This window comes from Siphateles boraxobius, unplaced genomic scaffold (genome assembly GCF_051911475.1).
Source record: "Siphateles boraxobius isolate OS27281-9 unplaced genomic scaffold, OSU_SipBor_1 26, whole genome shotgun sequence".
In the NCBI taxonomy this organism is placed as follows: Eukaryota; Metazoa; Chordata; class Actinopteri; order Cypriniformes; family Leuciscidae; genus Siphateles; species Siphateles boraxobius.
Window position 1 is genome coordinate 5,223,266 of NW_027508876.1, and position 27,854 is coordinate 5,251,119.

The 27,854-nt window shown below is 44.3% G+C and overlaps 2 protein-coding genes across 4 annotated transcripts in view; one reads left to right on the top strand and one right to left on the bottom strand.

The window, feature by feature from the left end:
- The window catches only part of apbb1ip (amyloid beta (A4) precursor protein-binding, family B, member 1 interacting protein), a 44,225-nt gene extending 34,437 nt beyond the window's left edge, over window positions 1-9,788 (bottom strand). The window contains exon 1 of the mRNA XM_077244172.1: window positions 9,611-9,788. The gene's annotated coding sequence lies outside the window, so the exon portion shown is untranslated. The remainder of the gene's footprint in view (window positions 1-9,610) is intronic.
- An 11,424-nt stretch (window positions 9,789-21,212) lies between these two features.
- nell3 (NELL (neural EGFL like) family member 3) lies at window positions 21,213-27,370 on the top strand. Of its 3 annotated transcripts, none has more exons than XM_077244176.1 (5): window positions 21,213-21,320; window positions 21,478-22,072; window positions 24,007-24,560; window positions 24,679-24,745; window positions 24,835-27,370. In XM_077244176.1, exons 2-5 carry the CDS (start codon window positions 21,493-21,495, stop codon window positions 26,361-26,363), a joined length of 2,730 nt encoding a protein of 909 aa, XP_077100291.1. In that variant the 5' UTR covers window positions 21,213-21,320; window positions 21,478-21,492; the 3' UTR covers window positions 26,364-27,370. The 3 variants fall into 3 exon arrangements, with proteins under 3 accessions (XP_077100291.1, XP_077100290.1, XP_077100293.1); XM_077244178.1 differs by having other exon boundaries at window positions 21,239-21,320; window positions 21,475-22,072; XM_077244175.1 differs by having other exon boundaries at window positions 21,222-22,072.
- Window positions 27,371-27,854: the final 484 nt, after the last annotated feature.

Below are 27,854 nucleotides of genomic sequence, written 5' to 3' on the forward strand. Positions count from 1 at the left end.
CTCCCCCGTGTCCCAGACCGGCCTCTTCGGCGACGCGGTCGAGAACTTCGCCCAGCAGTTCTCGGCTGTACAGAAGCAGACTGAGGCCATTAGACACATCTTGCCGCGGCGGTCAGCTGCTGCCTCCACCCCACCGCCCGCGGCTCCTCGGTCTGCTCGTCGCCGTGGGCGTCCGCCTGCGTCTGCCCCTGCTCCCGCGCCGCAGCAGCAGCCTCCATCCAAGCGGCACCGTGGAGCCAGTCGCAGGCAGGGCGCCCCGCCCGTCCAGGCCCCCGCCAAGAGGGGCGGCAAAGCCAAAGGTAAGCGGCCCTAGGACGGGTGACCCAGAGGTGGAAGGGACTGCTCTCCAGGAGACGATGACTGCATCGCTCCCTCCCCCGGAAGAGGGCCGGGTGGAAAATCCTTTGTTTCGTTTTGTTTGTGTTCCGCCGCTGGCCTTAAAACCAGCGGTACCCAAATTTTCAATAAAAGAGCAGTTTCTATCATCTCTGGGTCCGAAGAGGGCCCGGAGAGTAGTGGGGGGGTCAGAATCCTCACCACTCTCATCCGCCTCTTCTATCGCCAGCCGGCAGCTGCGTACGGTCCGAGAACGCCATCGAGCCGCCTCCCGCACCTCCTGCCCCGTGGAACCAGGTAAGTGCTGCACAGCACACTCAGACCCCGCTACGGGCCGCCTCCCAGAGAGAGCCTCCCGAGCTGCGTCCCTTTGTTCCACCTCGCTGCCCCACCTCGGGTACGCCTACGGTCCCTTTGGTCCTGCTTGTACGGTCTCTGCGAGCCTGGTTAGCGCTCCCCAGGCCGTCTCGCTGGCTCATTCGAACCATCAGGCTCGGCTATGCGATTCAGTTCGCCCGGCGTCCCCCCAAGTTTCGGGCCATCCACTCCACTACAGTGAGAGCAGCCGATGCCCTTGTCTTGCGTGCGGAGATCGCAGTCCTACTGGCGAAGGATGCGATAGAGCCGGTCCCTCCAGCCGATATGAGGTCAGGGCACTACAGTCCCTACTTCATTGTACCCAAGAAAGGTGGTGGGTTACGACCGATCTTGGATCTGCGAGTTTTGAATCGGAGCCTCCACAAGCTACCGTTCAAAATGCTCACGCAGAGACGCATTTTCGAATGTATCCGTCCCCAAGATTGGTTTGCAGCGATCGACCTGAAGGACGCGTACTTTCATGTCTCGATTCTTCCTCGACACAGGCCATTTCTGCGCTTTGCGTTCGAGGGTCGAGCATATCAGTACAAAGTCCTACCCTTCGGGCTGTCCCTGTCCCCCCGTGTCTTCACGAAAGTCACGGAGGGGGCCCTTGTTCCCATGAGAGAACAGGGCGTTCACATCCTCAACTATCTCGACGACTGGCTCATACTAGCACACTCTCGAGATCAGCTATGCGAACACAGGGACCTAGTGCTCAGGCACAACAGCCAGTTGGGTCTTCAGGTCAACTGGGAAAAGAGCAAACTCTCCCCTGTGCAGAGGATCTCTTTTCTCGGTATGGAGTTGGATTCGGTCGCCCAGACAGCGCGCCTCACAGAGCAGCGTGCTCAGTCGGTGCTGAACTGCTTGAACACGTTCAAGGGCAGGACAGCGGTCCCACTGAAACTCTTTCAGAGGCTCCTGGGGCATATGGCAGCAGCATCAGCGGTATCCCCGCTCGGCCTGCTACATATGAGACCGCTTCAGCACTGGCTTCACGGCCGAGTCCCGAGATGGGCGTGGCGTCATGGCACTCACCGGGTGGCAATCACACCGGCGTGCCGCCAGACCTTCAGCCCGTGGTCAGACCCCTCGTTCCTGCGGGCAGGAGTCCCCTTGGAACAGGTGTCCAGGCATGCTGTGGTATTCACAGATGCCTCTGCCACCGGCTGGGGTGCCACGTACAACGGGCATGCAGTGTCAGGGGTGTGGACGGACCCTCAACTGCGTTGGCACATCAACTGCCTCGAGTTGCTAGCAGTACATCTCGCCCTGACCCGCTTGAAAAGACGGCTACAGGGCAGGGACGTGCTGGTCCGTACGGACAACACTGCGACCGTTGCGTACATCAACCGACAAGGTGGTCTACGCTCCCGTCGCATGTCGCAACTCGCCCGCCATCTCCTCCTCTGGAGTCAGAAGCATCTGAGGTCGCTTCGAGCCATGTATGTCCCCGGCTTGCTAAACCGTGTGGCCGACGAGCTATCACGAGCTGTGCTCCCGGGAGAATGGCGACTCCACCCCCAGGCGGTTCAGCTGATCTGGAGAGAGTTCGGGGAGGCTCAGGTAGACCTGTTTGCCTCCTCAGAGACCTCCCACTGCCAGCTGTTTTACTCCCTGACCGAGGGAACACTCGGCACGGATGCACTGGCACACAGCTGGCCCCGGGGCCTTCGCAAATATGCGTTTCCCCCAGTGAGCCTACTTGCGCAGACACTGTGCAAAGTCAGGGAGGACGAGGAGCAGGTCCTTCTGGTGGCTCCCTATTGGCCCACCCGGACTTGGTTCCCAGAACTCATGCTCCTTGTGACAGTCCCTCCCTGGCCCATTCCTCTGAGGAAGGACCTTCTGACTCAGAGACGGGGCACCCTATGGCACCCGCGTCCAGACCTCTGGAAACTCCATGTCTGGTCCCTGGACGGGACGCGGAGGTTTTAGGTGACTTACCCCCTGAGGTACTTAACACCATCACTTCAGCACGGGCGCCGTCCACGAGACGTGTTTACGCCCTGAAGTGGAACCTGTTCGTCAAGTGGTGTTCTTCTCGCCGAGAAGACCCCCGAAGATGTCCGATAGGGTCTGTGCTTTCCTTCTTGCAGCAGGGGTTGGAGCGTAGACTGTCTCCCTCCACCCTCAAAGTACATGCTGCCGCTATTTCAGCTTATCACGACCACATAGATGGCAAAGCAGAGGGAAAGCACGACCTGGTCGTCAGGTTTCTTAGGGGGGCGAGACGATTAAATCCTCCTCGACCCCCCTCCATACCCTCTTGGGATCTTTCCCTGGTGCTTCGAGCACTTCAGGATGTTCCCTTTGAGCCTCTGCAGTCAGTAGACTTAAAGCTTCTTTCCATGAAAACTTTGCTGCTGGTTGCACTGGCCTCTGTCAAGAGGGTAGGAGACCTGCACGCATTTTCGGTCGACGAATCGTGCCTAGAGTTCGGGCCGGGTGGCAGCCACGTGGTACTAAGACCCCGGCCTGGCTATGTGCCCAAGGTTCCTACCACTCCCTTCAAAGACCAGGTAGTGAACCTGCAAGCGCTGCCTTTGGAGGAGGCAGACCCAGCCCTGGCTTTGCTCTGTCCCGTTCGCGCTCTGCGTATGTACGTGGACAGAACTCAAAGCGTCAGGACCTCAGACCAGCTCTTTGTCTGTTACGGAGGCCAGCAGAAGGGAAAGGCTGTCTCCAAGCAGAGGATGGCCCACTGGATAGTGGATGCCATCGCCTTGGCTTACCAAGCACAAGGCGTGCCCTGCCCGCTCAGGTTGCATGCACACTCCACGAGAGGCGTTGCATCCTCCTGGGCGCTGGCACGTGGCTCCTCGCTAACAGATATCTGTAGAGCTGCGGGCTGGGCGACACCTAACACGTTCGCTAGATACTATAGCCTACGTGTAGAGCCGGTGTCCTCCCGTGTTCTCACCCTAGACGGGTAGAAGCACTGAGAGGTCTGGCTCTGTCGGCTTGCTGCACCCTACTGTGCACCCTTATTGCTCCAGAGTAAAACCTGTTGAGTCCTCCAAAACCCCTCGGCCCGGACTTGGCGGAGCGTCCGGCGCCAGGCCCTTATCCGCTGAATCCTTGAGAACCGGATCTGGGCTGGGTTCCATTTGTGTGACCCTACGGGGATCCCATATGTGTATATTCCACGGCTGCTCCTATCGGAAGCCCGTGTCTTTCCCTTGGGCTAAGTCACCCTTTATTTCATATGCAGTACAGCCTTCGGCTAGTCCATATGCATTTCCACATAACTCTTTGAAGAAGTGGCTTCCGCAGCGTTCCTTCCTAAACAGAAAGGGCACGCTTTCCCAGTGTTATCCAATATCTCACTGTATGGTTTATTACGGAACAACAGTGTCAGACTCACTCTGTGTAAGCCTCCGCCTATCGTCCTTCCAGGCAAGAAGGTGTAGAGGCTTGCACGGGGGCGCTGGATGGGGTGCAGCGGCTGTGGCGCTTTGGTAGGGATTCCTATTGGTCAGTCATGACCTACGTTGTAGTGACTGACCGATAGGGAACGTCTCGGTTACATATGGTAACCCTCGTTCCCTGAGGGAGGGAACGGAGACGTAGGTCCCGTCGCCACATCCGCTGCCGCCCGCCGGGGCGGCCAGCTTCTCAGGCTTGGCTCCTCAGCAAAAAACTAGTGTGCAATCGCACCAGCTGCTCGTTTATACCCGCGCTAACGAGGGCGCGCAGCTGATGCAAATGATTGCACGCCAATGTGTATTGGCTTGTTTTAGTTTCACTCGAAGTAGATTGGCCTCTCTAGCGAGATTCCTATTGGTCAGTCATGACCTACGTCTCCGTTCCCTCCCTCAGGGAACGAGGGTTACCATATGTAACCGAGACGTTTCCTAGACATTTTCATAACCAAGAAATAATGTTTTTAAAACATTTAACTGGACGTTTTGAACATTCAGAAAACATTACAAAAACTTAATGAGAACGTTAGCAAAACGGTCTTAGAATGTATTTTTGTAAGCAAGGGATGTTGTCATCTGGATAATCTGGCCTTCAACTACTTTTGTAACTGTTGTGTAGAATTGGTCAACTGGATGGTGTCATTTTACAGTACTGGTTACAGTAGCGGACAAGTTTGTGATGGATAATATAGAGCGGAGTACCTGTGCATACAAAACATAACCCAAAGCTAAACATTGCACAATATCCCTCCAGAGGCTAGAGATAAAGGCATGGCTTGCATAACTCTTTTACACATTCATTCTTTGCTAAGACATGCAGAATCCTGCCCATGACACCTAGTACAGCCTGATTGTACAATATTACAGAGAGTATGACTTACATGCAAAGAGATCATTCTCTGTTTCATTCTATTGTAATGTTGCTACAGTAACTGCATGAACCAGTTCATGTTCTATAATAAACATTCCTTTTTTCACAGTTAATGTTAATGAGCCAGTAGGATTAAAGAACAGATCTGTTACAGTAAATTCTCTGGTGATTATTCCAGCTGCCTGCAGTTCAGCTTTAATAAGACAAACAGTATCGGTAATCTTGGTCCAAACTACCCAACTCTTTCCCACTTCCTTCTTATTCTCCTGCATTCAGCAAATCATTTGTTCAACCGCTTTGAATTAATGCACGTTAACATTTTTAAACTTGATTTGAGAATTCCTCAAATCAAGAAGAGGTGTACTTTTCTAAGTGAGATGTAAGTTTTTCTTCTGGTGGATAGTAAAATGGACAAAAATCACATAGAATTACACTTAAGGAGGGATTCGATCCATATTAAAAGCTGATTATAAAAGAGCACTTTGCCAAAACCCACTCAAAAAACCTTACCAAACACTAAGGAACACCCTGGCGCCCACCAACCACACCTTATATCATGGTGAGGTACAAGCACCATTCACATTTATTTCAGAAAATGTAAAAGTTTAGTTATGTTAAGTTAGATTAACACCCTAGCAACCACCCAGAATATTAGCAACCACGTAGCAACACCCTATCAACCACCTTAAATACCCTAGCAGCCACATAGAAACCCCTTTAGCAACCACCAAGAGTAGCCTAGCAACCACATAGAAACACCCTAGCAACTCTAGCAAATCTCTCTCTCTCTCTCTCTCTCTCTCTCTCTCTCTCTCTCTCTCTCTCTCTCTCTCTCTCTCTCTCCATCATTTCACACTTCAAGCTTTTTTAATTAGGCCTACTTCAAACTTTCTCAAGCCAACATCAAGGTTTGTTCACATTCTTCACTCATCTACTTTGTTTTTTTTAAATTTAATCTAAGAATATTTACTTTATTTGTTTTCATTCTGAAATAATTTTATTTTATATAAAAATTAAAATATATATATACCGTTTATTTCGAGTTTGCATTTGGATTTGAAATAAACACCACAATACAACACAAACGAATATTCATTCGAAAATGAGCAGTGCTGCAATACTCCTCAAAAACAAATACATTCTTCAACTGATACTATGTCAAACCAGGCGTGGAGAGTCTGTACCAACAGCACCTGTGAATAGAACAATGCTCTTGTTTAAATGAAGCATTGCCATGCAGCCAATCAGGGAGCTGTTTGTGTGCTGCTACACATGGGGAAGTGGTTACAGCAACTTCCCCTCACAAGATGTTGAAAGCATCTAAGTTTCCAACAGGAAACAGATGACACTCTCTATCTCTATCTAGCTATTACAATATGGTGCTTCTCGTATGTCTCTTATGTTTCTTTTTCCAAACAATTGACAACTACATGAATCAATATATCATCAATACATGCTCACGTTAAAACATACATGTGTTTTGTTTGATTTATGCTACGTAGATTTGATGTGCCACAACAGGAAGAAATAAAAAAGTCAAGTTGGCAGAACTTGGCACCTTGTGTCAGAGTAAATCTTTATTTAACTGAAATGTTTGAGGAGATGAGGTCAGGCATTCTATATGCAGCGCAATATCCTGCTCTTTTCTACTTCAAGAATGATTTTCTTTTGTTTTGTTAAGTGTTATGGTAGCTATAATTTTCGACATCAAGAGCATCTCTGTAGGATTTCAGGTCTGGAAAAGAAATTAGCTCAGTGTTTCCTTTTGTTTCACAATTGCATGTGTTTTAAATCAAATATCGACGAAGTAATATAGTCATACTGCAATTCTGTCTCCTGAAACTTCTCAATTTTGTCGATGGAACTGTTTGATTTGATTAACTCTATACTTTAGAATAATATACTTCAGTGTGAACTGAAAGTTTCTTATCTTCTTGTTATTTGCAGTTAAATGAAAATGTATTAAATTTTAAAGTTATAATAAATGCAGAAAGCTGAACTTTAGAGTATCTTTATATGTTATTTAATTACTTTAATATATGGTTAAGGTTAACTGTCAAATGTACTGATAAGCATTTGTGACTAACTAAAACATACTTAAATGACATTTCCATTGAAACTTGTATGTCATGTATTTAAATATATTTGTAATTTGTACATCACATATGTACTGATGAAGTTTCAATTTAGTTTCAATGAAGTTAAACTCTAAATACAAAATTGAATGAGACACTACAGTTAAAATTATAATCAAGTACTTCACATGTACTTTAGTATGTTGGTCAACACATGAAAATAAGTGTACTTTAAAGAACAATAAAATATTATTTAAACTTAATGATTTAAAATGTACTTAAAAAGTAAAACTTTAAATTTTATATTATTACAAAGTGCACCTTTTAAAAGTGTGTTAAACAGTCATGAAAGTGTATTCTCTTTGAAAACACTCTCTAATACACTCTAAGTGGCCTTTTATTTCATTGGTTGCTAGGTGGTAATGTAGGCTACTGGTTTACCGGGTTTCCCGTACTCGCTGCTTCACTACCATAGTATGATGCATCGTTGGAGAAATCAACTAGCTAGTCACGACTTTTTCCCGAAACTATATTGTCGCAAATTGTTCGTTCAACCAAGTTGGTTAATGATGTCACGCGTGTGGTGGAGTAAAAACTTATTTTAATGAAACTGTTTGAGACTGAATTAACGCCAGATGTTTTCTTAAATTACTGAGGACTATTTCAAATTTTTCTCTGTTATTTTGCTTTATTTCCAGATTCAATCATAGGCTCGTTCTTACATAGTATAGAGCATGTACGCACATGCACAGTCTTCAAAAACGATGCTTTAAATCTCTTAACAAACGTAAATGACATTTGTATGTATTCTAAATAAAAAACACGGGTTGTACTGAATGTCAGCTTGCTTTAAAAAAAAAAAATTAGGAAATAGTATATTAGTATCATGTGAAAATAGTATGTGAAAGTCTGATCACTTACTAAATGAATAGTACATCTTTCTTCAACAAACAATTTAAGGTGTCATTCATATCTGTAACACGAAAAGTGTTTGCCAAAGTTTACTTTGGAGTTTACTATTGTCTAATTTAATAGTAGGCCTACTAGTGGTGCTTGCTTTAGCAGACATTAATAAAAGTTGAATCCTTTATAAACAGACAAAATATTTGCCATGTACAGGACTTTTTGACATTTAAATGTCACTGTTGAGGCTGCAAACATTTACCAAAGGACTGAATTCTAGTTTCGACTATGTTTTTTTACAGCATTCCATGATTCAGTAAAGAGTAACTTAACTGTTCATTCACAGTTCTCTGAATAGCCTAGCAGCTAATGTTGTCACAGTAATGCTTTTTAAAATCACTGAGATGCTATCATTCTTTAGCAGTTATTTGAGTCTAAGGAAAACAGTCATTATAGAGCCAGACAGACTGTTGGCTTTGGGGTAACCTGATAGAAAAGCAGTCTCCTGTTTGTTTCTTCCTCAAACACTTGGGCAGTGTTTTAGTTCAGCTGGTGAGCCGTTCTATGATTCCTGTAACAGTGCTGGTATACTTTAACATGTGAGATGTTGTACTTGAAATACTAAACCTCTTTATGTGCTTTGAGGCTAAAACATTTGCATATGCTGAAGTTCACTTTTATGGAATATTTTTCTGTAGATGAGATAGAACAGTCCAGAAACAAACTTACTTCAGTGGCCATTGTACAAAACTGTTATTTGCTAATTTAGAGAAGTGACAGCATGTGCTATTCCAAATGAGACAGACATACAGTAATTATTGATAGAGACGCCAGATAGCTGAGGATATAATTTAGTTTTTGGACAAGCCAAACAGCAAGAGTTAAAACTGTAATCTTGAATAAATGTTACATTTAGCATCCATTCTTCAAGTCAACATGAAATGACATTTCCAACTCACTTTACTTCCATACTGTAACATATTTCCAAGTAAACGCACTATTCAATGAAAACAATGTCTGGAAGACTTGATTTTGTCCATCATACATTGTTTGGATTCTGTAACTTGGATGTTTCAAAAAATTGTGGACGACTATTGGTTAACATAAAAAAAGTATGATTAAAGATTATTAAGGTAATGAAACAACAAAACTGGGAACTTACTGAGCTTTAAGTAGAATCCATTTTGATTTTTTGATCTGTCAACTTCTAGATTGGCTAGTCCAAAACTATTTGATTCATGTTGTAGTCTTTTAGTAAATGATAATTTCACACTGATATGGGTGTGGTGTTATTTGTGCTGTTCCAATACCAGTATATCTGGCCAGTCGCAACAATATAATTAATTAATTTGCAATTAATCAGTCTGGGATATTCTCCACAAAGCATTGAAAATCAGCCTATGTCCCAACGTATTAGACAACATATCAGCAGAAGCAAATCTGCCCATGTCATCTTCATATCTGGACCCTAATCAATAATCAATATATTGACTCAACATCTCAAAATACATGTAAAACATCCTGTTGTAGCATGTTAACTTTTATTTTAAATGTAACAGGTATATTTGAACAAAATCAAAAACACACTGAACCTAGTCTTAGTTGTCAACCATATTTGTTTGAGGAAAAACATCACTTACCTTGGTTTATCTTTCAGCTTAAATATGTAGGTGATGTGGATGTGGTCATAAATAAGTTTTCAGTAAAATGCCTCTCTTTCCTGTTTAACGTTGGACACCACCCAACCCATGCAGCAGAACGCTGAGAGCTGTATGCTTGTGTTAGTCACTGACAGTTCGCTTACTTCCTGCCTCACACGGAAGTTCAGGTCTAAACCTGTCTCTGCATTCCTTCTGACGCTGAAAAGCAGCGGCACACCAGTGCACAGCTGAGATTGTGTACGAGACAGGCCAACCAGTGCTAGTTTATTATTTCTCCTAAGATTACATATTGGTGAATGATTAATAAGCATTTCTCTCTGTTAATGATTTATGCCATTGTTATGCATGTTTGCTTTTTTCATAACATGTAAACATGTAATGATAGATGTTTCAATGAAGCTATGTAGTTTTGTAAACCTGGACTTGCTATATGAACTTGGGATATTTGTTGTGAACCCAGTTGCATGTCTGAATAAATATTAAAGTTAAAGGTGCACTGAGTATTTTTTCTTAAATGCCCCTTTGATCGGGCTTTTCATCACGTGTGTAATAGCTGTAAGATCAAAGTACACGATAAATGGAGTTATTGTCTCCCAAAAGAAAGAATCGATTGTGAACTTCTGAAACGAGTCGTCAGTAATTCCAGTCTTACTTCCTGCAGAAACCTACAAAGGCTTATAACAAAGTTGCATAATTCACTTTACATGCACTTCGAAAGGACGAGGACTCGGGCTCGAATGTACATTATGCGGTAAAATCAGGCCATTGTTACTGTTCACATTACTATGTGTATCAAGTGCTGAGGAACATTGGAGCTGAAGTTCAGCTAGTAACAGTTTCCAACATGTGCTGTAAGCTGTAGACCAGAGGCTCTGAGAAAGGAGGGGTTCCTTTATCAAACCGTTTCAGAAAGAGGTGAGAAAAGATGCTGCAATGCATATACACTTCTTATCAGAAGAGTGAAGTTCTCTTATGAGAGGTTCTCTCGTATTGCGTAAGCTAGCTTACGCTACGGGTAAAGTCATCTTTGCTCGAGATATTGAAGCCAAAAATTATCCTTAATTTTGTATTTATTGTCAACGCAGTGCAGCATCTGCGCATCTCAGCCCTTGTTGGCCGCGCTTTCGCCGGACAAGCTGCTTCTGCACTCGATCACCGTGCTTCAAATCCTTCAGGCTGATCTCCTCCGTGAGTGGAACGAGAAAAGCAAGGACCCGGCCCCATTATGGATTTGAGGAGCGCGACGGATCTCTCCCGTCGTGCTACGAAATCTGCAGCACAGGCGATGGGCAGATGGATGGCCTCGCTCACCGTCACAGAGAGGCATCTCTGGCTGATGCTGGCGGACATGGGGAGGCTGAGCGGTCCGTGTTTCCGACGCGCCGCTCTCCCCTTCCGGTCTCTTTAGCCCAGCGGTGAACGGGATCGTCGACCGTTTCTCCGAAGTGCAGAGGACCACACAGGCCATGAACCTTTTCCTGCCGCGACGCGCTAGCTCTTCTGGAAGCCGCCGACGTCAGCCGCCTGCACGACAGGCTAGCTAGCACCCAGCCCAGCCTCAGCCTCCGCAGCATTGACAGGGCGGCCGCCCTAGATCACGCTCCTCCGGTACGCAGGCCGCCTCCCCCCCCCGGGGACCCCGACCCAAGGTTGTGCTGAAGCCCGGGTAAGGAAAAGACGCGCTGGTCTCGCTGCGGCCGGACCACCGTCAAAGCATCTAGTCCTGTCAGTCCCCTCAGTGAAGGCTACTGCAGACATAAATAGCAGCCAAAGAGTCGGCGACACAGCCCGCTCGCCTGCACACAAACGCCGTTTTCACGGCGACCCAGAGAAATCTCAGAAATAGTATACATTCTGGTTATCCGGCTCACGCCGAGTGTGTTTTAAAGTCAGTGCTCACCCCTACATGTAAACACTATGCCCCATGTATCTCACATGCTCACAGAGCCCACTCTCATAAAGCTGGCAAATGCCGCTCAAGTTTTAGATGTAGAGAATGTGCCCACAAATTGGGCTCACACCTACTCGCTGCACGCTCTGTTACACGGCAACAGCCTCACAGCGGCCATGTTATGAACGTAAGTCACGTGACCGCCCACGAGCGCTCACGCTTACTGACAAACAGTTTTCCCCAGGCTCCACTCGCAATAAATATCGCCACGAAATGTTCCCCATTCCCAATAATCGGGTCATATCAAGTGGTACAGGCGGTTACAGCTGTCAGCGAGCCGCCGTTACTGAGATCAGAGAGCGTGCGCTCCGCTCACGCCTCCCGTACAGTTTCCCGAGCCCGCGCAGCGCGGCGAGCTATTTGGACGATTGGCTGATTTTAGCCCAGTCAGAGATGGAACTGTTATCTCACAGAGCTGTGCTTCTCAGCCATCTGGAAAGCTTGGGTCTCACGGTCAACTGGACCAAGAGCTCATTTCTGCCCAGTCAGTCAGTTCAGGAATAGAACTGGACTCTGTGGCTATGACGGCCCGTTTATCGACACAGCGCGTGCGCCGTGTTCAACAGCTAGCCGCGTTTTTCCAGAAAGGCAGCATTATACCTCTGAAGGCATTCCAGAGGATGCTAGGCTGTATGGCATCAGCTGCGGCTGTGCTTCAGCTGGGCCTGCTCCGCATGCGCCCGCTACAACGTTGGCTGAACACCCAAGTGCCTCACCGGGCTTGGGTTTCAGGCCACAGACGAATCAGAGTGACTCAGAGCTGCGTTTCGGCTCTGAAGCCCTGGTTAGTGGCCGACTGGTACCAGCGTGGAGTGACAATGGGGGCTGTTTCACACCGATTGGTCATCTCGATGGACGCCTCCAACCTGGGTTGGGCTGCCGTTTTCGAGGGCAGACTGGCCTTTGGCATGTGGTCAGACCAAGAGAAACGCTTCCACATAAACTGTCTGGAAATGATAGCAGTCGAGAATGCGCTCAAACGCTTCCTCCTGTTCATACAGGACCACCATGTACTGGTCCGCTCAGACAACATGTCTGTGGTGTCCTACATAAACCATCAGGGCGGCGTCAGATCCAGAAACCTCTGCCATCTGACGGAACACCTTCTCATATGGTCTCAGGGCCGCCTGCGCTCGCTGAGAGCCACGCATGTGCCAGGCCACTTGAACGACGGTCCAGACAAACTGTCCAGGAACCACATTCCACCAGGGGAATGGTCCCTGCACCCCCAGACAGTCCAGTTACTGTGGCGCCTCTTCGGCAAAGCGAAAGTCGACCTGTTTGCGTCAAAAGACAACGCTCATTGCCCGCTGTTCTTTTCAAAGAACGGGGATGCGCTGGCCCAAATCTGGCCCAGCCTCCCACTTTATCCTTTCCCTCCGGTCTCTCTGTTACCACAGGTAATCAAGAGAATCAGGGAAACGCGCCACTCGGTGCTCCTTATAGCCCCACGCTGGGAGAATCAAACTTGGTTACCGGAGCTGATGCAGCTGTCCCACACAGTCCCTTGGCCAATTCCAGTGAGGAGAGACCTCCTCTCTCAAGCCCGCGGCTCAATCTGGCATCCCCATCCAGAGCGCTGGTCTCTGCACGCATAGTTGATCAACGGATACCCGTTGTACTGCCAGAGGGAGTGATGAACACGATTATGCAATCCAGAGCTCCCTCTACGAGGCAGCTTTGCGCGTCTAAATGGTTGGTGTTCTCCAAATGGTGCGCTGATGGAGATCTAGACCCACGAATGTGTGGGGTCCCGGGGTTGCTTAGCTTCCTTCCGGAGCTGTTGGATAAGGGCAGATCCACGCTTAAAGTCTATGTGGCGGCCGTCGCAGTGTAGGAAATAGGAAGGAACGAGGTCGTCATTCGCTTCCTTAGAGGAGCTAGACGGATGAATCCCCTGCGACCCCCTCTCGGTTCCCATGTGGGATCTTTCACTGGTCCTAGAGGCCCTGAAAGCTTGCCCCTTTGAACCATTAGACTCCGTGGACCTAAAGTACCTCTCGCTCAAAACCGTTTTCCTGACAGCTCTGTCATCAGTTAAACGTGTGGGGGATCTACATGCGCTATCTGTTAGCGCTGCGTGTCTTGAGTTCGGGCCAAATTACTCTAAAGTCATCCTCAAGCCAAGACATGGTTATGTCCCTAAAATATTGGGCACCCCCTTCAGAGCGCAGGTCATTTCTCTTTCGGCTCTGCCAGTGTCCGATAGTGAGGGTAATGTGAATCTCCTCTGCCCCGTCAGGGCGCTGAGGATTTACATTATGCGCTCCGCCTCTTTCAGGCGCTCGGAACAGCTCTTTGTCTCGTTCGGTGGGCGCACCAAGGGTCTCGCCGCCGTGAAACAGAGCCTGTCCAGATGGATAGTGCAAACTATGACATCTGCTTATAAGTCTAAAGGTCTGCAATGCCCCCTGGGCATCAGGGCGCATTCCACCAGAGGCGTGGCCTCGTTGTGGGCTTGGTCCAGCAGAATTTCCATTCATGACATTTGTGAGGCGGCAGGCTGGGCCTCTCAGTCCACATTTACACGGTTACCCGTAGCTTAAGCTAGCTTACGCAATACTCGTTCCCTCTTCTAAAGAGAACCGAGGTTACGTTAGTAACCGAGTATCGTTTTCTTTCCATTGTTGACATATTTCCTACTGAAGTTGGGAAAGCAGGCTACTTTAATAAATATATTATATTAATTAGGCCATTTTTTGTTAACTTTTAGGAATGCACTAGCATATACAAAAAAATTATAATACGTATATGCTAATACTAGCATAAAAAAAATAAAGGTTCCAAAAGTGGGATTTCACAGTGATGCCATACATAAACTATATTGTAACTAATTAGACGCACTCATTTCGGAAAACTACAAAACAATCCAAACTTTACTCTTCCTAAAATAAAGAGGACGGAACTATCACCATTTGCTATCAATTATCTGCTCTTATAAGGACTTTTTTTATGTGGTCTTATTCTGCCTTTTCATTTTCTTTAGAAGCCCCGCACCAGCTTCTGTAGGAAAAACAGACCACCCTCCATGACACGAGTCAACACTGACAGGAACCCAAACCATCTGAGACCAGGAATGTTTGATGTAGGCTATACGTAAGGGATAATCCACGGCTAGCTGTGATTTTAATGGAAGACTGTAGCCAAAGAACCACCCGATGGGAAGCAAATCGTTTAATGCACAGCTAGCTGTGGATTATCCCACTTCCATGGTCATTTGCCATCATTGACAACTTAAAGCTGTTAAAGATGTTTGCAGCACAATATTTGACAGTTAATTTCATCAGTTATGGCACATTAAATCTAGCATGCTGCCTGCTTTGAATGAGACACAAAAATAAAGTAGTGCATAAGATTAAAACATTTATTTGAATTCGTTATTGAGAGAGAGAGAGAGATAGATAGAGAGAGAGAGAGAGAGAGAGAGAGAGAGAGAGAGAGAGAGAAATTAAACTGACATGGAACTACCTGTGCATTAAACGGTTTTATCAGAATCGAAAATTTAGGCAGACTATGGTACAAACCAAAACAATGCCATATTCTTTTGGTTTTACTGTATAAGTTACTGACATGCAGTTTTTGTAGTAAATGTCAAACACATTTTGTTGACCCATCTTAAAGCGAACACAAAATTTAAAAATAAATAAATGTATTCTGACGATAATATGAACATGATCATAATATGAACATATTATGTCCACAAAAAAAAAGTGTATTAAGAAAGTAAATAGGGTTGAATTTGATTTTGTAGCACTTTACTAGACAACGTCTCATTTGTTAACATTATTTAATGCATTAACAAACATGAACTAACAATGAGCTATATTTCCTTACAGCATTTATTAAACTTTGTTAACAAAAATGTTAATATTCATGTTAGTTAACAATGCATTAATTCATGCAGATACAAATTTTGATTAGTAAATGTTGATATTAACATTTTTTTTATTGTCATTTCATTTTAACTAATGTAGTTAATTAATGTTACCAAATTAAACTTTATTGTAAAGTGTTACCGTTGAATTTATGTCGACTTAAAAGTGAACACTGTTGAGTTTAGTGATTCAGTCCAATTGGGCATGTGCTTTATTTATATCCAATTCTGCCGTTGGATTTCTGCAAGTCCCTGTTAATGTCAATGTGCTCTTATTGAATGTGTGACTGTCATGCGAAATAACGGAGAGAAGGCAAGAGCAGGTAAATAATAATGTTTATTAAGAAAGCAACAGTCAGGTTCAGATCCACAAAAGCGACACACAGGGACGGGCAAGTGACGCAGGGACTTCGATGGAACCGGACTGATGGTGATGAGAGATGATGAGGTGTATCCAAAATCCAGAAGGTGAAGGTGATCAACAGACGAAGAGACACCACGAATAATCCAACACGGGAACCCGGGCGGTACGATAGAGAAAAATCAAAACGACCGAAAAAAGAGCCCACCGAGCCTGCCTGGAGTTGAGTCTTTTGGCAGTGCTGATATATCTTAAGTTCTTGTGATCGGTCCAGACGATAAAAGGTACCCCCGACCCTTCTAACCAATGACGCCACTCCTCTAACGCTAGTTTGACCGCCAACAACTCTCTCTTACCAATGTCATAGTTACGTTCAGCGGGAGACAACCGATGGGAAAAAAAACGCGCACGGATGCATTTTGTCGTCTGTGGAAGAGCTTCAGGAAAGAACTGCGCCTACCCCCACCTCTGACGCGTCGACCTCCACCACAAACTGATGTGAGGAATCAGGGGCTATCAAGATGGGAGCCGAAACGAAGCGACTTTTCAGTTTGGCGAATATAGCCTCAGCTGTATCGGACCACCTGAACGTAGTTCTGGGGGAGGTCAAGGCAGTCAGAGGCGCGGCTAGTTGGCTGAAATTGCGAATGAAACGCATGTAGAAGTTAACAAACCCCAGAAACCTCTGTAGGGCCTTACAGGAATCTGGACTTGGCCACTTCACTACAGCCTTAACCTTATCAGGATCCATACGCACTCCCTCAGACGATACGATATATTCTAGAAAAGAATAAGACTGTGCATGAAAATCGCATTTCTCCGCCTTGACAAAAAGCCCATTCTCTAGCAACCACTGAAGCACTCGCCGGACGTGCTGCACGTTATCAATGCAAGGTCGCAGAGAACCATCCTTCTTGCCCACAAAAAAGAACCCCGCCCCCGCAGGTGAAGAGGAAGGCCGGATGAATTTGGATGCTAGAGAATCAGAAATATATTTCTCCATAGCCTCCCTTTTTGGAACAGAAAGCGAATAAAGTTTGTCCTTAGGCGGAGACTTACCTGGCAGTAAATCTATAGCACAGTCGTAGGGACGGTGCGGAGGGAGAGAAGCAGCACAAGACTTACTGAACACTTCCTTCAGGTCCAGGTACTCAACGGGCACGTTAAGCAAATCCACTGTCTCCTCCTGAAACACAGAAACAGGTACAGACGGACAAGCAGACGTAAGACAAGACTTATAACACTGAGTGCCCCACTCGGTCATGGAGTGTTGACGCCAGTCTATTCGGGGATTATGTAATGTGAGCCAGGGATGACCAAGGACTAAAGGTGCCAAGGGTGAGTCCAAGAGAAGAAATGACAAGGTTTCAGAATGATTGCCTGATGTAGTGAGTGTCATGGGTCTGGTGGTGAGAGCAATGTTGGAAAGTCTTTGGCCATTAAGAGCGTTGACGTTGATATGAGGGATCTCCGCCTCTCCTTCTCCTCCTGGGAAAGCCGAGCCCTACCCAGCTGCATGGGCTCGTGGTCGAATACAGGGCTGACCGTGTCCCCGCCGCTGGTTCTGGGATCCCCTGTGCCTCCCGGGAAATGAACTGGAAGAACACGACATTCCATCCTGGCCAGACGTGTGTCCACTCTGAGCACCAGGTCAATGAGCCCGTTAAGGCTTGTGGGTAGATCCAGCGCGTAGATCTCGTTCTGGACACGGTCAGCCAGCCCACGCAGGAACATGTCCCACTGAGCCTCCTCGTTCCATTGGCACTCGGCCGCCAGAGTACGAAACTCGATGGAGTAGTCCGACACTGATCGGTCTCCCTGGTGTAAATCGGCAAGGACTCGGGCTGCCTCACGTCCCGCCATCGACCGATCGAACACTCGCTTCATTTCTTCGGCGAGTACCTGGAACGGGAGCAGCAGCGGTCCTGGTTCTCCCACACCGCCGTTCCCCATAATGCCGCCCTCCCAGTCAGCAGCGTTAAAACAAAGGCTACCTTCGATCGCTCGCTGTTGAAGATGCGGGGTTGAAGCGAGAAGTGCATAGAGCACCTAGTTATGAATGCTCTGCAGAAGTTGGGTTCACCTGAGTAGGCCTCCGGGATGGGAAGACGAGGCTCCGACTGGAAGGATGACTCAGATGGTGCAGGTTGAACCGGCGGCGAGGGCGGCGCAGTGGGATTCCTCAGGTGTAGTATCTGCTGAGTGAGCTCGGACACCTGCGTCACTAAAGCTTGTACCGCCCGCCCCGTGTTCGCGATGCATTCCTCCTGTGAATCCATACGATTAATGCTGCTGGTGATGAAATCAATGAGGTTGATCTCGGATCCACCTGCTGCCTCCATAAGGGTCAGATCGTTATGTCACGCTAAGTAACATAGAGAAGGCAAGAACAGGTAAATAATAACGTTTATTAAGAAAGCAACAGTCAGGTTCAGATCCACAAAAGCGACTCACATGGACGGGCAAGTGACGCAGGGACTTCGATGGAACCGGACTGATGGTGATGAGAGATGATGAGGTGTATCCAAAATCAAGAAGGTGAAGGTGATCACCAGACGAAGAGACACGACGAATAATCCAACACGGGAACACAGACCACGAGAGAAGATCAAACAGGAACAACACCAGAACACATCACAAAACGATCTGACAAAGACAAGACACAAACAGTGAGTATATATAGGCACCACTGATCAGATGCAGCTGGCGCCGAAGATGATATGCAGCTGGCGCCACTGATCAGTGGTAGTGATCAGAGACCACGCCCACACACACACACACAATAACAAATGCCACGAGACAAGAAGGAAACAGTAGATTGACGAACCGTGACAGTGACTCCAATCACAAAGGCATATTCATTCTCATATAACAGATGATATCCCCTCTGTTACATTTATAAGCGGTGATTTGAAACAGACCACTATAAACAGCTGGAGAGGGCACATTTGGCATAAAGTGAAGGCTTAGCTCATAACAGGGTCACAACCTGGTCTGACAGTGAACAGACACACTTCAGCTCTTTATAAAGAAAGTACACTATAGATCTCAATTGGCTCCAAAAGTCCATATGGTGAGGTGTAAGGGGATACACTCTTTAAAAAAACATTATTGGCCACAGTTAACTCATTATTCTGGTTTAATGTATAGGTCTGTACTATTCAACACTGCCAAACACTCTGTCAAACACTCAAACTTCACATTTTAAATCCTGATATTGTCTGCAAATGTGTCCAAGGATACAAATAGCACCCTCTGCTGAAATTATCTGAGATAAAATCATCAAAGGAATGGTGCTAAATTTGTAGAAATATCAAACCAGCTAACAGGGTATGGCTAAACATTCGTAAATGAGTAAAATAATGATAATAAACCATTTTGCCATGCACTTTTAGACATTGTCTTTTAAACAACCCTCTTTGTCTTAAAGTAAAAATGTGAAGTTGATTTTATACATTATTAGTCTTATTTGTTGCTTAATTGCAAACTGGTTATATTAAGTACAACATTATAGCCAGCAATAACAGCATTTGCTTTATTTGCTTTATTTGCTTTTGAATATTTATTTTAATTAACCATCACCCATAGAAGATCTATGAAAAAGCCTTGAAAATGCAAATGAAAGCTCTTTAATCATCAGACACCAAGAGCTCTGGATTCCCGTCTCTCCTCTCCAAATGTGTGTATAGCATGGCCGGCTGAACTCTAGCAAATAAACTCTGACCCTTTAAGACTTTTTCTTCTGCGTGACAGATTCTGAATGACAGACAACAGCTGTTTAAACAATCAAAAGCCTGTGTATCTTTAAAAAAACTGACATGACCACAAACAAAGGTGACATTGGTCGTAACACAACTTTCCATCATGAAGACGCCTCTATTAAAACCTTGCACTACAGCCACTGAATTCCTGTCTGCATCATATCCCTATATTGGAGGATATATTTAGCTTAAACATAGGAAGAGCTTGGCAAACCCTTAAATGTGCACCCACAATGTATTTTAAATCTTAAAAGTATATACAGTATATACAGTATATATATATATATATATATATATATATATATATATATATATATATTATTGGCCTACTTGCAGTTAATATAATAATAATGACATACTGTAAAAGACCACTTAGGTTTCAGAGAGTACACTTTCAAGCCTTTTTAAAAAGGGCACTTTGTAATAATACATTTTTTTAACCATAAATGCTTGTTGTACATTCTGCAGACTAACCCCATTTCAGAGACAACATAATTAATTATGAAATTTACTTATAAAGATATACTTAGTCCTAGGTGGGTCAAAAAGGACTCAAAAGTTCAACTAATTGCATTTAATATAAAATACATTTTCATGTAATTGTACATGCAATTAAGTGTCCAAAAACATTGCAAACAGTTTGTACTTAAGTATTTCTTGAACTAATATTTTTTGCGTATTAAATGCCCTTTTAAAAGTATGCTAAAATGTACTTCTTTTTCACAAGGGAAAAATACCAGACCTTTTTTGTTGTCTAGACAGCCTTTTTCAGTAATAGCTCCTTATTTGTAGCCCAGTATTTTGGCGTTAAAAGTGTCAAGTGGAATATTGTACAACATAGCAAATAAAAGGGAAAATAAACATCAAAGGAGGAAAAACAGATGAAAGTCAGGGAGAGTGAGGGGTTAAACTCAGGCTGGGGAAACCTGATGCTAATTAAGTCTTTGGAATGTCACATACGGGCTGTGTGCCGAAACCTAGCAAGCCCCCTAACTAGACAGCATTTTTGGTCATGATTTGCGGATACAGCCGTTTTGGGACATTGTTGGTGTGTGCAGCATTATTGGGCACTCATTATAGGCACACATGCCTCATTATAGGCACACATGGAGCATTTATGGACATCATATGTGCATAAAGGATTATTTGAACATTATGCATGCAGCAATTTTGAGCCTACTTGGCACAAAGAGCATATTTTGGCACACATTTGTTTGTTTTGGGCATCATGTGTGCGCAGGATTTTTCTAAACGTTTCTGGAGGAGAATGACTGCCTCAAATTAAATTGAGCTTCATTCTTAAACAGCATTTGTGGGCATCATACATTCCTAATTTGTTCAAAAATGCAGCATGGGACGATGATGCCCAAAACTGCTGCTTACATTGCCCAAGAACTATGTAAATGCACATTTGTAGCTCAAAAATATTGCATGTGCACATACAAATGATCAAAACTCTTGTGATGATCAAAAATGCATCATGTAAACAATAACGCAATGCTGCATAAAATGATGATTCTTAGAAAAACTTCACACATCTATGGTGCCTACATGTAGCCTACATAGGATGCCCAAAGAAATGTTACCTAGATAGGGAGCTCACTGTTTTTTGAGACACAGCCTATAACATTGTCCTTCAGAAAAGTGTTTAGAGTGGCTCACACACACACTGCTGCAAAGGAGAGATGCTCACCTCCTGCTGTTTATATCTTAACTGACATTCCAACAGAAGGCAGCTGCAGGTAATATAATTTCACTGTTTAAAGAGTTTATCTGCAGATTTAAAATTATGTTTCAAAACATACAGTTGTTGACGTAGCCTATTTTCTTTCAGTTCAATTAACTCTTTTAAACGCGTTTTCCCGCTTGAGTCATAACTGTTGGGTTTTATGTTAGTAGATAAATGAATTAACAATGTCATCATCCAAAAAGACACTATTGCTGCTGGTTTATGTATTATGCACGTTCCGCTCCGCGCGCTCGGTGGACTCTGGAGACGCCAGACCCTGCTCCGGATCACACTGTCCGGGAGGCAGATCGCCCAGACCTCCGCGACAACACAGTCGGACAACACAGAGCAGATCAATAAATCAACATCATGCTCCCTTCAGCTTTTCATCGGAACATCACGCTACGTTTTTGTCCCAGCGCGGGCGGTCTGGAGACCAGACAAGGGAAACCGTCCAGACGCGCGTGACTGGAGTGTTTGATCCTGTGTGCGCAGATTGCGTTTCGCCTCAAATACCAGATCATGTTGCGAACGACACGGGGGAATGTAAAGGAATTGAGTGCCGTCTGCCTCTGAGGATACGACAGAAGCCCCGATCGAGACCCTGTGCTGGAGACGGGTGTGTACCCGAGCCCAGCCAACCAACCCTCATCCATGTGGCAGACAGAGCCGCTCAGTTTCTGGGGGAATTTCCGGACATTGGATATCCCGCATCAGAGGTCGGGGCTCCTCTGGGAGTTCAACTCACGTGTGACATCAAACCAGGTGAATTGAAACAGTGGTTCCAGCTGTTCTGCACTTTTTAAATGAAAGCATCTAACGTAACACTTAATCAAATAGAGTAAGCTACTGTAAAGCTAAAATTATGTTTTGTTACTTTACAAAAAGTACCATGGTAATACCATATGCTCTGATGAACATGGTATTTCCTTGGTATTATTTTGAAACATGGAATAAGACATATTAATTACTTTTTCCACTTTTGATCTGTTCGGTTCTGCGCAGATTTAGTTTTCTTTTGTTAATGTAGGCTACTGGTAATACCATGGTATTCTTCAAAGAACCCTGGGGTGTGGAAATTGCATACTTAATCAAAATGGTAATCATTCAGTCAGTACTATGATATAAAGCTTCCAACCTTTGTATTCACCTAATTATGTTAGTTTTACAAATTATAAATTTGTAAATTTTACAATTTACAATTGTAAATTGTAAATTTACAATTTACCCCCCCCCCCCCCCTAAATTAATAATAATAAAAAAAACTAATGGTTTAATTTATTTGATAATTATATCACAATCTTGCAAAGCCCCTAACAACATTTGGGATTTTCTTTTTTGAAATTCCATACTATCACTTTTTTTTCATATTATCACTTAACCTTGGTGCCCCACACTGCTTTTTTCAGAATTATTATCTATAGATGTAATTGTCTAGAAGTATAATACAAACTACACAAATTACACATCTTTTTAATGCTTTTGAGACGTTTGAATAAATTTACAGACATCCCAGAGGAATTATCTCTGTTGCCCTTGAACAATATGAGAGGCATGCTGCAGGGTGGGGAGTGTACACAAACTATCAGGCTCCATAATAGTTTATTTGATTTTCACATCACTGCTGGTATTTCCATACATCAATGAATATGGGAATTTGACAGCTGGCCCAAGAACTATTATTGCAAAAACACACATCTGCTTGGCTACACAGTGTTGTAGAGCTGCAGAACTGCTGGCAGTCAACTGTCAAGAAATTGCAGACTTCTTTGATCCATTTCCATTTGATTTAAATAGTTCTAGCACAGAAAAAAATAGTGCTTGGTTGTAAAATTATGCAATGAAATTGCTTTGACATTCACATATCAAAAAGCTGTTGACTTTACTAATTTACTAATTACTTGTTTAGATAACCATTTTCTCAGTTCACACAAAATTGCATCAAAGCAAGAGCCATTTAAACTGTATGTCTCTAATTACTTGCAAATAATCATTTTTATATCGAAATATAAGGTAGAACGGACAGGAGTAACTATTAATGGAAATGTACATGTCATTCTTAATGGTGCACGTTGGAGGATTTTTAGTTCTAATAGTAAACAATGCCCTCTCCCCAACATGATAGCAGGCACGCAGTCCAACCGACACAAAAGAATACCAGCGGGAAAATGAGTGATGAGGTATTTTGCAAATATTTTCTCAAATATTGTGTTTATTATGCATAAATAGCATTTTTTGTGTATATTTAGCCATCTTCAGTCTAGCTCGCTAATAAATAAAATTAGTAGTCATCATAAAAACATAATTACAAAACTTAGTAATCTGTAGAGTTTCAGACAACAGTCAAAAAGGCAATAGAAACATTGGCGAATTGTTTTGTGTCGAGACAGAAGAGTTTAGGGAAGCTTCCCGAGCTTCAGACAGACACATTAAAGTCCCACCCTCGACTGTGCCGCGCATCGTTATTGGCTGAGCCAAAGGATGCAGCCCAGAAACATCCTAAGCACAGTATTACTGCAGACACAAACACCGTCACACATTTCTAATGGATCATAAGTAATGATTGAGAGGCATTGTTTTTGAGTCTATACTTTTATTTTGATGTTTTTCTGACAATCCTGCATAGTGCACTTTTAAAGCTTATCATACACTTTTTGAGTTATTGCCACTTAGTCTTGTCTGTTTCGTTCTTTCACAAGGAGAGAATGAGGTCCCTGCCGAGGACGCACTTATCCTACACCTACAGCTGGCAAAGGGACAAGAGAAGCTGGTGGAGGCTTTGAGAGCTCAGCAAGTGGTTATCCGGGATCTGCAGCAGAGGCTGGTGGAACAGCAGGGAGCCCTCCTTTCCCAGCAGCGTGAGATTCTCTCCCAGCAGCGCCGCATGTTCGAGCAGATGGATGTGGTGAAGGCTCAGTACGGTCTGCTTTCTGAGACGGTCAAGCAAGTCTCTTTCCAAGGTCTGCAAGGAGAACTGCAAAGCCATTTCGAAAGTCACCTGGCCGATCTACAGAGCCAAGCACGTAGCCACCTGCAAAAGTCCTATGCTGTGCATAAGGTAGATGTGGACGCCAAAGTGATGAATGTTGTTGGGGACGCAGGGCGTCCATTGTTGGGCTGTCGAATTGCTTGTGGACCTGAGGAATACTGTGACTTACAAAAGGATCCACCGCAGTGTGAAAGGTGTACTATGTGTCCCCCTGGATTCTTCCTGGTGTCACAGTGCTCGCCCACTGCTGATAGGATGTGCCAGGTGACACTGTGGCAGAAATTGCATTATGCATGCAATACATAAGATTTCAGTAAAGAGCAAGCAAAGGTGTATGTGTTAATCTTTAACATGTCTTTGAGTAACAAATATCTATCAACAGGACAGGGATGAATGCCTTGAATTACCAAGCTTGTGTGGGGAGCGAGTAAAATGTCTTAATACCCCAGGTAAGCAAAATAAAAACATGATGCAATGTCTGCCTTCAAATGGTCTCTTACTGGGATTCACCAAGCTTATTTTTTGTTTTGTTCATCAGGAGGGTTTCGTTGTCTTGGTGTCTCTGAGAGGGAGATTTCCACAGGGCTGTGCGGCCATGAGTACTTCTACAATCAGGAACTTCAGGAGTGCCAAGCTTGTTCAGACTGTGATGGTGAGCCTGTTGGTATTCCCTGCACTTCCACCAGTGATGCTGTATGTGGAACTGTGTCTGAGAACATGCTCTCACAGTCTTGGGCTGCTTCGATTGCCATACCACCAACAAAATCGAAGAGTACTTCCATCTATCCAGGGATACAGCTTAATATTCGTGGCAAAGAGGGAAACAACCTATTGACCAACCATGATGATTACCTCAATCTCCAACAACATGGACTGGTCTGGATAGACTACAACTTTGCACTAAAGCACAGCTGCAGGAACTTTCTCCAGGTCGGGATACGGATAAACGGCAGTGAAGAGGAGGGTCGAGACCTTAGCGGGGTTCGAATTGAGCAACCAGAGACAAAGTTCTTCCAGGGTGTGACTGTAAGCGCAGCAGTTGAAGTGGAACCCAGTCATATACTGACAATCGTGCTGAAGAGTCCCAACCAATACTGCAACCAGAGTAAAGATATTCAAGTCTATGAGCTTGGAGGGGCTTCGTTCAGCTTGCTGTGGTTATCCCATGACACCGGCGCCGTGGCCATGACTGCTCAGATGTCAACAGCAGCTCATTACCAGAGTAACCATCGCCCAACCTTCCGTATAGCCGCTGTTTCTGATCCCTACATAGTGGCACTGACCCATGACAGCCGCGGGGTGCGTTTCATGGAGAGTGGCGTTGTGAAGTTTGTGCTCCAGCAGGCCATCTATTCCATGGGCCATGCTTGTGTTCGAGAAGGTTTCTCATTGATTGCCTACATCAACCGAAATGGCACTAACCAGGAGGTGCTACGCTCCTTTAAGTCTGGCGTTAACTACAGGGACACTTCCATCACTCTTTCTGGAGCCACAAGGGTAGACAGAGAAGACTGGCTCAATTTTGAGATTGTTGCCCCATCTCAGTGCAATGTCCGCTACTTTGGCGATACTTCTGGGATTAGTATGCTAAGCTTGATCTGGATCCCCACCACTGTCTCCTCTACATTCACAGCCACTGTCTCAAGAACAGGTCTTCCCTCTGGGGCAGTACGAAATAAACCCCTGCTCTTCAGGCAGATGAGCTCGAATACAGACCAAATGCGGCTAGCTGGTTCAGGTGAGGCACATGCCCAGAGAAACTTTGTGTTTTCTGAGGCTGGGACGGTCAGTGTGGCCCTCAACCTAAAGCTGATCCACTCCTGCAATGTGGTGAAGCTGACCCTTTACCGCCAAGGTAAGGATGGAGGTAAGGCCACATCCTTGGCCCAGCAGGTGGGTGGACATATGCCTGAAGGTAGTGAGTGGGCCAGCGTGGGGCTGAGAACTTCATTCGAAGTGCAGAATGGTACTGCCATCTATGTTTCTTTGGACTGCGTTCGTGGGCGAATCAACCAGATCACCCATGAGGGAGGCACCAATATCTCCATTCTTTGGTTGGCATCATGATCCCAAATATGCAAATTAATGGTTCTGTTATTAACTGAGTTATTTTTTTTTAAATGGTGCTTTCATAAGGTGCAGACACACAAAGTAGAAACAATACAGATGGACTTTGGTTCATTTTTAATAGCTGAATTTCACAGGTGCTATTAATACTCTGGTATTCAGATTCTATGTTAATTGGAATTATGTGAGGAGGAATGTAGGAACAGTTCAGTTACAGAAATAGAAATATGAACATGTTTCTTTCTTTGGCTTTGGCAAAAGAAACAATGCTTTGGCTGGTTGAACAGTGACCAATTTTTCGCAAGAGAGTTAATCTGTTGATTTGGAATTGATTTAAATTTGTGCAAACAGTATTTACATGTATTTGTTACAGAGTGTGTTTGTTAAAAAGTAAGTAAGAATGTGTTTTTATGTGTATTTGTGAGCTGATGTGATAGTTTTACTGCACTTAATCGAAGTGCAGAATGTTGTACAGTGCACACTTGTGTGTTTTTCTTTTTAAACCGATTGGGATTCAAATAATATAGCTTAATCTATATGATAGATATAGATGCATTATTGACTTATTTTTGTTTTAATATTTTATAATAAGAAATCAAATAACGGAATCCTTTTGCATCTTTCAGATCATGAATATTTATATTTAGTACTATGAATGAATAGTGCTGACCATAATGTCCACTCATTGTAATTTATATATATAAGAAAATACAAAACAGACACAAATTTGTCCTAAGTTACAGTGTAGCGTTATTAACTGTAAGTGGCATATGTCTTCTATTACTCAAATACTGTTGTCATATGCTGCCTTGCATACCATGTTTAATTGCTTCTGTATGTGCTCAAACACATAGGGTAAAGTGAACAAACATTCGGCAACATTAATGCCATGTCTGCTTTGGACTAGTGCATTTTGATGCAACGACTGGGAATTCATTTAGTAGACATGATGTAGTGTGTAATCTTTGATAAAACTAAATTAAAGTCATAACAATTTTGCCAAAGAACAATATTCTTTTTATTATTTTATTTAAAAAGCTTTTTGGTGATGCCAGAATTTATAAATTACTACCTATGGACTGAAATCTGTAATATTACACTTTTGAGAACATGATGTAGAACATGTTCTAGAAAAATCTAAAACATGTCACATGTGGTTGTTGTTGATCTTGTATTAGTATACTGGTTGCTTCATAAATGCAAATTATATATATATATATATATATATATATATATATATATATTTACCCGCTTTTGCTAACCCATATGTTCAGGATCAAGGTTTCCACCCATAGTTGATCCCAGATGGGTACCAGACAATCTTCTATTGGGCACAGCGTCAACCTAAAGAGGGCAGCAGTTTGGTGAAACTTCAGATGACAGTACAGGATATCTTTACACTGAACTATAAGTGTGACTGAGATATATTTGCAATACACTTCATGCAAAGGTTTTTCAGGAACGTGAAAAGGAAAACAATTGAATGTCTGC